Below are 10,977 nucleotides of genomic sequence, written 5' to 3'. Positions count from 1 at the left end.
TTGCAACAGTACTAAATAAATTTTATATTTATTAATCTGAAACTGTTATGAATTGTTTAGTGCTCCATGAATGAAATAATATTGGAACTGTTAAAACTTTCTGTTCCTAACAAAGTAATTATGAAATTTAGTACATTTTATTATTTTTTTGTGATAAAATTTGTCTTTATTCCAGGGTTGCAAAAAAGCCCTCTTTTTTTAAAAAAAAAAAAAAAAGTTCAGGCCGGCCAGGTATTATTGAAAAGACTGGCTTTTATTTAAAAAATATAGCCTCTCTATTGGCTTTTTATTGTTTTTAACTTTAATTAATATCTGTGTTTAATGTTTGCTATTACTGTTAGCTATTTATTAAAAGTTGTTAAGATATTTTGAATTAGATGTTTAATACTGTAGAAGAGTTCATAGGTTTTGTAACAGCTTTTACAAGTTCAAACTTCAATTTCTATATTCCTATCGATAGTTATTTTCAGTTTTAATTCAAAATTAAATTTAAAAGGGATCTTTTAGAAAAATTGGTTACTTTTTTTAATCGTTTTTAATAAGCACAGAAAAAGTTATGTAATATTATTTTACAATTTATAGCAATTTAAAACATAAACATCACGATTTATTAAAATAAAATTAATAAAATATTTATATAAGTTTAAATTGTTACAGTATAGATTAACTTTAGCATTAAGGATATTTTGCCGCTCTATTTTTGTTTTAACTTTTTTTTTTAAAGTTTTCATTTTTTACTTTTATTTCTTAATGGCATTTATTTACATAATATGTTGCAATTTTATTAATTATAGTGATTTAATATCTGCTCTGTAATATTTTAAGCATATTACGGTCACTTTCCAATTCAAGCTGCGCTTATAGTTGCTCCAAAGTAAAAAATTTTTAGCCAAAATTGTGCTAAATCTTTTTGTTTTATCATTAATTTTCTATGAAACTTAATTAAAATTAATAATGAAAAGATAATTGGTTGTAAAAGTTGGGAAATTGATTCTTATAACCCCCTTACACTTATAAAGTTTAAAGCTAATTAAAACTTTTATTCTTAAACTTTTAATCTTAACTCTAACTCTTCACTAACTCTTACACTCTCTCACTTCTCTAACTCTTCTAACTCTAATTCTTAACTCTTAACTCTAATTCTTAACTCTTAAACTTTTATTCTTAATTTTTTCAAATTAAGAAATTTTGAAGTGGAAGTGTAAAACTGCCATTTCATATTGTTTCTACCACTCAATTAACAACATTGCTGTAATAAATTAATAACATCATGGATCTTATGTTTTATCTCAGATTTTGAAAAATGTTTTGTTTTAATAAAAGCCAGTCTCTTTATAGTTGTTTTAACAAAACCAGACTGCCTTTTTATGGCCTGGCTTTAATACTGCAACCCTCTTTTATTCTTAATTAGAGGACATTATGCAGGGTGGTCCCGAATTCATGGTACAAACTTCAATGGTAGGTACAGGACATTGTAACAATGATTTATTGTATAGGAATGTATAGTCGCAAGTGACGTGGTCAGGCGTAAACTGGAGAAATAACGGCCGAAAGGAAAAACAAAGATTTTATTGAAAGCGTTGTTGACAAGTGTCATGTTTACAGTAAGTGTTCAAAATTGCGTCCACCAGAATCGATACATGCTTGACAACGTCGGTGGAGCCATTGGCGTACACGTTCAAAGATGCCTGGTATTTCACGCACACCTGCAGCAGCTACAGATATGCGAGCGACGAGATCCTCATCTGAGTCAACTGGAGTCTCATAAACAAGATGCTTTAGATGTCCCCATAAAAAGTAATCGAGGCTCGATAAATCGGGAGATCGGGGTGGCCAAGGGATTGGTTCACCACGCCCAATCCATCGAGCACCAAACTGCACACTACTGCCCTCTACCGACAATGATACCAACCGATCACTCCATTTCTCTTTCCTTTTCTTTCCCCTGTTTACGCCTCACCGCGTCACTTGCGACTATACATTCCTATACAATAAATCATTGTTACAATGTCCTGTACCTACCATTAAAGTTTGTACCATGAATTCGGGACCACCCTGTATATAAATATTTTTCATTTGCTCATTTTATAAATAGTCTATCATCCTACAGTTCCAAAGAAAGCTTGATTTTTTATGAAAAATGTTATCCTGATTTTTTCTTTGACCCATTTCAAAGCTTGTTATTATTTAGTTGAGTTAAACTTGAAAGTAACTTCTGTTACTTTTGGTTGCACTTGTGATCTTTGGTGCAAAATTTTTAACTATACTGATCTAAATCTACAGTCTAAATAAAAAGGTTATTTTTATTAAAAATGCAAGAAAAAATATATAAAAGCAAGAGCTTTTTTTCCCTCAAAAAGTTATTTTAATAGTTTGTTTGCTTCAAATATGCGTGAAAAAAAAAGTTTTGAGTCTAATGAATGCATCTTCAAATCACTCTCATTGATATTGTTGTGAAACTTCCAATAAATGAAACATTTTAACTGGAAAGCATAAAGTAATTTTTATTAACTTGAGAAAAACTACTTTATATTGTTTCAAAAATCATAATTTTTTTTAATTATTTAAGTTTAATTTTTGCTTTTTATGAATGCGTCTTAACTAGTGAAAGCAATTCCAAATTGTATTTTCAGGGCTAAAAAAATCTGTAAAAATAAAGAATTAAGAGTGAAACCGTTATAAATCGTTTTATTACTACTAGTTTAAATCAAATTGCCTATTTTTTAAAAAATAAGTATACAATGGAGTTAAAAGTAATTTATTTTTAAAAATTTATTTTACTTTCGATTGAGAAATTGTTTTAAAAAGCCTCTCTAATTAAAACTTTTTAGGTTGAGAAGACATATTCCAGCCACAAAATTTCAAATGAATTAGGAGTATTATCTTATCTTATACCATTAAAGTGAATTTTAATCCTGAAATTTCTTATGTAAATGAATGACTAAATCAATTAGGTAACAAGAATTCAACTGATGGAAGTGTAGATCAATCAAATTTTATTTCATATCTTAGTGAATTTTAAATTGTAAAAACAGAGAAATTTTTTTTAAACGAAGCACATTAGAGTGGCCCTCTCATTCCACATGCCTATGGCTAAAACCAGTATTAATAATTAACTTGTAAATATTATAACAGGGGTTAAAAAGATACCTTATGAAAATCATATTTATGACTACTTTACTTAATTTATTAAGTCTATTAAAATAAGGTAACTGCCTTTTCATAAGCTGTAATTATTTTCTACTGGTTTTTAAAAAAGAATTTGGACATTGAATATGTTGAGTTCTGTCACATATTTCAATGTTTTGAATTGATTTTAATACTTTTAGAAAGAAGTTATTTAAAATCTGGTGCTTAAGTTTTCTTTTTTCCCCTTAAGCACCATTTTTGAATAAAGTTGCTTACATTTTAATGATAAATTACCCCTTAGTTCCGTAGATAATGTAGGAAAGAAAAAAAAACAAAATTTTAGACGGCTAATTATTTTTTGGAAGTCTGCTGGTATAAAGTTTTAGCCAGCTTGGTTGGGTAAAATCCAGTATATAATGAAATAGCTTAAAAAGTTTTTTTTTTCTGCTGAAATATTAGCTTATAGCATAAAATACAATGGCTGTTCTACACTGCAGAACATAGAGGGGATTTTAAGTTTATATTTAACTTTTAGTAAATTAAGTTATTTTATCTGACTCAATGATTTCATAAAACTTTGACCTCGGTTTCTCTGAATTGATATAGGCTTCATATGTGCATCCTTTATAGTTCAGGTACTGTATCAAGCTGCTCTTGGGATTTTGTAGACCCAAGTCGGTATCTTTAGCCTTTAATGTTACCCGACTTGTTTGACTTACAATATCCCGCTTACATACCGTAATGCTATTTAACAGAAAAAGAGGTAGAATATTTTAAACAAAATGTAATGTAAAATTCTTTTTAATACTTTAAAATAATACCTAAGAGTGTAAAATCAGATGTTAAACTTGCCGAAAATTAACCTTCAAGCTATTCGTAACTATAGCGTAAAATAAGTGGTGTAAAACTCAAAACTTTTCTAATCAAATTTTTCAAAACATTGGCTTAATATTGCTAACTGCAAATCTTACTTTTTCCTAAGTTATTTAATGCAAAATTGTATTTTTATAATATTCTTTAATGTATATTATAAAAGGACTTGAAATATGCTATACATTCAACATTATTTGGAGCTGGTATGGCACAGTGGTTTAGTGACTGAAGATATTGTCATTGTGAAGAATATGGATTCTATCCCAAACAGCGTTTTGAAGCTCAAATAACTTCAGGTTGATCGATACCAGCTCACCAGGAAAATAAAGGTAGCCACTGTGTACAAGTCTTCAGGCTTTAGAACAATTACCGTATAGTCTGGCGCAGCATGTCCTCATTTGGACTTTGTGCCACTAAACCCTACATTCAATCAATCAATCAATGTACAAGTCTTCATATTGCACCATCACTCAGTTGTTCTCAAGCTCTCTGATTTGCCTTGATTGTCAAAAAAAGGTATTTTTTTTTAAACACACTATTTAATACAAAGCATTTTTTCACAGGTACAATATGAAAAACTTTAAAACTATTGTTAGGAGTAGTTTATAGTATCTATTTTGAGAGAAATTAGCCCCTTTTTTTTAATCAAATTTCATCAAGTTATTCTAGCAAAATGTGAATTTTGAAATTTATTTTTTACATTTAATGCACATTTTTTGTTTTTGTATTTTCTTGATAAGTTATTGCAACATAAAAAGTTTGTGTTTTGAACTTTTATTACCAAAGATAATACATCTTTTCTTCAATACAGATTATATACTCATATGTACACACACATTATTTACAACCAAACAAAAAATTTTCGCATTTACAACACTAAAAATTACCTATTTGTCAGATAAAATAATTGCATTTTATGCAGAGTATCGATTTAATACATATAATTAGCTCAATTAAAATGATTGTCTATATTAACAATACAAATGTTTAAAATTTTTTGATATAATTGAATCTAAAAATGACATTTGGTTTAATACATTATATTAAATATGTAGGATCAACACCAAAATAAGTTAAAATAACAGAAGAATTTCTATAGTTTAAATTAAAAATTAGCATCTTCATTGTCTGACATTTCAGTTCCAATGACATAAACATCATTTATCAAAACATTAAATAGGTAACACAAAATATCAGTTTCATATTACTTACAAATATAATAATATTTCCTTAACATTTCTAATGCTTGTTCTAATCAAAAATTGCGAATAATATTCTGATTGCACATTGATATCACATAAATTTTCATCGCCAACTATATTTTTGATGAAATTGGAACGTTTTACGTCCATCCAACGTTGCAGGATGCTATCCGTATCATCAGAATCATCAAGTATTTCTAGAATTTTCGTCAAGTCCCATAAAAAGCATTCCATCAGCGTTTTAGTTTGAGATAAAGAGACAGCTTTTTCTTCTGAAAGAAGTGCAATGGCCATCTCAAACGATTTTCTTGCAATATCAGATGAAAATTTAGAATCTGATAATGAGATGAACTCATCAATTGACTGTATCCCAAGTAGTTGAAAAAGCAGCATCAGTGCATATTGACACAAGGAAATCTTACAGGAATCTGATACATAATCATTTTCATCGTAGCAATTGTCTGATAAGAATATCAAAGTATTATATTTATCCGCTTTCGTTTTGGCTAAGATTAAGTTTTGAAAGCTGGAGTCAATGGATTCTATGCCCTGTGCCTGAAGAGATTTCAGTGAATGTATCAGTTGCAAAATTATAAAACTAAGTTCTTTCTCATGTTCTTCAGTGAGGGTGTTTGGTAGACCTTCAGTAAAACATTCAATTGTGGTAATATTGGATCTATCTAGAACTAAAATTGTTGCCTGCATCGATTCCAGTTCTGCATCACCTGAGCTGTCTAAGAGTTCTGGAGGAATACAATCTACAAATTGACCAAATACTGGGTATTTGAAATCACCACTTTCATTTAATCTGTTATGCGCTTGCTGGACAGTTACCTGAAAAAAAATTTAATTTAAAAATCAGAAATGGAAAAATTCAGAGTAAGAATGCAATAAACAAATGCAGATTTAGAAGTATAGTGGAAACCAAATTTTAAATTTTTTTTACATTAGATTATTAGCGATAAAAAAGTATATTCACACTTAAGAGATGAACTAACAGAAAAAATCTGATCTTTACATGTTTTTTCTTTTAGATACAATTTTAACAATATGCTTCTCAATACTTACTATTATTTACTTTATGGTTTACATTCGCAAATGTTTTAGAGTTTTTATGCTTTTAAACTCTTAATCAGTAGTGGGTATATCCTCCAATATTATTTAGTTATCGTCATTGTTTTCATCACTATCATTGGGAGCAAGCATTAAATCAGGTATTGAAGTAATTGAAAAGTAATGGGATGCGTGTTGCAATCGGTATACTCTTCATCGACTTTGGAAGATCTTCACTTACACAATTTTATTCTGAAGGTCTAATATTCCCATTGGGTACCGCGACGCAGTTGACCCAAAGAAGCTTTATTAAACCAATTTGTAATGAATTTTAGTAGACATTGACCAACTCTGTAGAAATTAAATTCAGAGCTCCCAGAACATTTACTTTTGCTTTAGAAGCATCTTGCAAGTTAACGGAATCAAGAAAAATAAATTACCTAACCAGTTGTTTAGTGTAACGTTCTTCAAATGATTTGAAAGTTACAAGACTCAAATATTAAAGTTTGCTGGAAAAAATTCCACTCTTAAATTTTACAATTTAAACTTCATTAACAATCCTTCCCATGCTTTGCCCGTACTACCATTCTTCTGATTTTGACTCGAGGGGAAATCTCTTCTCATAGACTAAAGTATAATATGAAAGAATGTGTTAGAAAAGCTACAAACAGCAAATAAACCAGTCTATTAAAACAGAAAAAGTTTGTGCAAACTTTGTAGAGAAAAAATGATTCTGATCTATTAGAAAAAATGTATAAAAGCAGGATTTTCTCAAAAAGAGTAACAAACTCAGAGATAATTTAACGGTATCAGAATAGGCAATTTTCCTGTACTAGCAGAAAATGACATAGGAAGCGGAATAGCATACGAAACAGACAACTTAAAACTGGGGTTTTATATTGCTTGTTATATTGACAATGAGTTTCATATCACATCAGGAGATTAATGCTAGCACTGCTTTATCGCTCTTTCAGACTATAGATAAGTGTTTCTTCTCGTCTTTCATGAACCATTGTTCATTTAATGCAAGGATTGATTGGAAAAAAATTACCAATAGTATACAAACAAATGTAAGAAGTGAAGATTCATACTTTTCAACCACTCTTCTACTTAATCAGTAAATTTAAAAAAGTATTTATCGGAATTTAGAACAAACTTGAGCCAGTTCTTGGTAGGAATGTCCGATGGGAATCTTCCAGATAAGATTTCTTCCAATTTCAGAAACAGGAAATTGTCTCTGGTTTCCAAATTTTTGACTGTATCTTATGGAGTGGTGGCTTCAGACTTCCCACTTGAAGTTTTGTACCAATGCTTTTACTTTGTAAGCACTATGGTATCCTGGTATTGTATGCTTGAGGATGATGCCCTTACTCAATGTGCCAGGACATTTCTTCCAGGCCACCCCAAGCAGCCTGCATTTAGTACCCACTGACTAATAACTATTTCCAAAAATGAAAATTATCTAGAACAAGATTATCACCAAACAGAATTAGGGAAACAGATGCAGAGAATTGGCTGCCCTGGGCAGTACCAGGATTTCCGCTAAAAAGGGTTGAACAAGTTGGTACTGTGCTCCAATAAATGCCTGGATAGTCCCGATTATTAGGTAAAACAGTGATCAGAAAGTATGTCACTTGGTTAATTTTTTTAAAAATGTTAATAATTTTTTGTTGCTGTTGTAACCTTTTCTTTCTTCTTTTTGGATCTCTCCTTTTATAATCTGAGAATGAAGGATGCAAAATGTCCTTATTTGTGTACTCTTTAAGTCTTATATAGGACACACTAAAGCCCATGCACGCTCCTGGTGTCTAAATTATATGTATCTAAATATAAAAATACAAAACTGCTTACCACTAAAGTTATGAGGTAGTCTGGATAGTGAGGTATTGTAGCATGATAAGCTATCTTTTCACCAAAAGCGAATATTGAAGATGGTTGAGCCAAATCTATTTCAAAATGAGACCATCTGAATTCTATTTGCTTTAATTTAGTTACATAGCTTTTCCTTTTCTTTAATGCCTGTAAAATTTAAGAAAATCATTAAAAAGCTAATAAAATAAAAAATATTGGTTTTATAAACGATTTGTAATGGAAATGGTTTAGTTGAGTTGTCATACAAATATTTATAAGTGGATGAAGGTTACTTACTGAAATATCATATTTTAGTTTTAAATATACAACGTTAATTTACGGAATCTTGGAATTTTCACAAAACTCAGTAAATAAATGTGCCATTTTTTTTAGTCTTTTTGGAATGTAAGAAGGTTTCAAATACATTAAGCATCAAACGTTTGATGAATAACCTTAGAAAACCTTTATGTTTTGGCAGCAAATTTAATCACCAAGAATGAGAACATAAATGGGATTAATAGATTTTGGAAATTGAACCTTGGTAACTTTATCTGTGAAGACCAGAGCTTTATTGGTAAAACTTTTATATTATTTCTATTTGTGAAAATTTCTTCTTGAAAAACATTTCTCAAGATTTCTTCAAATAGTGAGATTCACATTATGTACCAACAAATATGTATTTTTTCTAAAATTATTTCTGCAAATAGTTATCTATTTAAATTTTATAATGATAATCTAACAATTTGATGAGGTCGTACTATAAATATAATTAGTAAAAATAATTTTTTCAATTGTTCTCAACACTAGAAAGACTGAAACTAAGTATATATACCTATATTGCCCAAAAACAGTAAAAAAGACTGGATTGTGAAAGAATACCTACTGTGTAAAGAAATTTGTTTAAAATTAATTTTTTATATTATTTACAGTTATATAACAAGTTATTAGTAAATATTAACAATAAAAAAATTTATATGTTGTACAAAAAGTCACAAAATTTTACGAAATTGTCATTTTATACATCATTGTTTTTCTAATTGAAATTAAAAAGCAGTCAAAATGACTTCCTTGCGCAATCTAGTGATAAGTAAATTTTTTCCAAATTTTCCCACTAAGTTAAGGAAACACTTCGAATAAGTTAATTTTAGAGGCAGCTTTCAAAAGAAAACATTTGTTGGCCAATGTTACTTCCGTTGTGAAGGTAACTTTGATCACTTTTATTTATTTATTTATTTACTTTTGAATTTTTACTGAATAGAAAGGTATAAAATTATATTGAAACACTATAAATTAATACTTTAAGCTTAGAACCAAATCTAGAAATTATTTTTTTTTACTAACTAATAGTACCCAAATTTCTTAAAAATTAAAATTTTTTAAAAATTTGAGTATAGAAATTTGTAACAAAACTGGCCAAAGTAAACCCAGTTGTAGTTACTTGTTTTTCATTCGGAAAATTTTGAGAATCTTTATTTGTATACCGTCTACTATGGTCTACAGTTTCACTGCTATGGAAATATCTTAATTAGTTATGGCTTAGTTTGTGGCGGAAAAAAAAAGAAGAGTTTCACATCTACTTTAAATAGCTGCTAAAAGTTGCCTTTGGTTGATGTTTGTTTTATAAACAAAATTAAACAAATATAAGGTATTATTTTGAACGGTAGTATCAAGTTGAATGATTTTACTATTCATCAGTTTTCAATTTTGTTATGCTGGATCGTAAGTCAAATCTAGTGGCGTAAAAATTTTTGTTGTTAATTTTTGAATTTTTTTTTGTTATTAAATTTTTCCCAATTTTGGTATTAAGAAAAAGAATTTTTGATAGTTTTTGAAAAATATTTGAAATCACTCTAAAATGAATCTGAAATAGGATGAATTATTTTGAGATGATATAAGATTGAAAAATTGTTTGCATCAAAATGGGAAAATTTGAAGGTTCAGCGTTGAATGACTTTGTATTGGTCACTATAAATCTTCAAATTTTGAAAAAATATTCTAAGATACCATTTTAGGGGAACTTATTTATTATAACTAATATATAGTATTTACAATATACTTAAATTAATTTATTATAAATAAGTTTCCCATAAATATAAGATTTATGTTTTGCAGGAATTTAGAGTGTGTGGAAAATTAAGGTGAAATTATGCAAAAATTTAGAGTGTGTGGAAAATTAAGGTGAAATTATGCAAAAATTTAGAGTTTGTGGAAAATTAAGGAGAAAGTATACAAGAAGAACTTACTTGAGTAACTAATTTGACCAGAAGTTCACGATTAGAAGTAGTCAAGACTAGATAGCTGTCTTCTAGAGTCTTCCATGGATTTGGATTCTTAGCGACAACCGTAAGCTGTGGCTTCATGTAAATTGGAGGTGGCCGAGAAGGTGCTTTAGTGATGGGTGGATGCTTGTTTCTCGTAACAGCACTCTTAGTATTTTTGTCAGTATTAGAAGGAGTATTCTTGACGGTAACATTAATAGTTTGGATATCTGGTTTCAAAGACAGAACGCTTACTTGGGGCTCTTGAAAGGCCTCTTCCTTACAAGTTTTCTTTTCTGAGGAGGATTCCTTTAAAAAAGCAAAACATTAATTTTAAAGATAAGAAATGTTGAACTTAATAGTCAAATGCTTAACAAGGAAATCTTATCTACTAGATAATGGCTTCTCAATCTGGAATAAATGGAGAATTTTAGAACCTGATTGGTGCAATGCATTTGCAACAATAGATCAAATGTAGGGAGATTGATCCCTTAAAATTGAATTATTTGCTTAATATTAAAGCTTCTTTGTTCAAAATATCTAAATTAATAAATATGTCACTAAGGTGGTATTTAGTGGTTATATTCAATTAATGTATATGCATTTGAAAG

The 10,977-nt window shown here is 29.1% G+C and overlaps 1 protein-coding gene across 3 annotated transcripts in view; it reads right to left on the bottom strand.

The window, feature by feature from the left end:
• Positions 1 to 4,760: 4,760 nt before the first annotated feature.
• The window catches only part of LOC107447458 (uncharacterized), a 99,440-nt gene continuing 93,223 nt past the window's right edge, over positions 4,761 to 10,977 (bottom strand). For all 3 annotated transcript variants that reach the window (XM_087163866.1, XM_087163848.1, XM_087163859.1), the window contains exons 6-8: positions 10,352 to 10,675; positions 8,109 to 8,276; positions 4,761 to 6,038 (exon numbers count right to left, since the gene is read on the bottom strand). In XM_087163866.1, the coding sequence (XP_087019992.1) occupies positions 5,211 to 6,038; positions 8,109 to 8,276; positions 10,352 to 10,675 (1,320 nt within the window). In that variant the 3' untranslated portion in view covers positions 4,761 to 5,210. The remainder of the gene's footprint in view (positions 6,039 to 8,108; positions 8,277 to 10,351; positions 10,676 to 10,977) is intronic.

Source organism: Parasteatoda tepidariorum, chromosome 1, assembly GCF_982258835.1.
Source record: "Parasteatoda tepidariorum strain Cologne lab strain chromosome 1, Ptep-v5.0, whole genome shotgun sequence".
NCBI classification, from domain to species: domain Eukaryota; kingdom Metazoa; phylum Arthropoda; class Arachnida; order Araneae; family Theridiidae; genus Parasteatoda; species Parasteatoda tepidariorum.
This window is presented reverse-complemented; position numbering and strand designations above follow the sequence as displayed.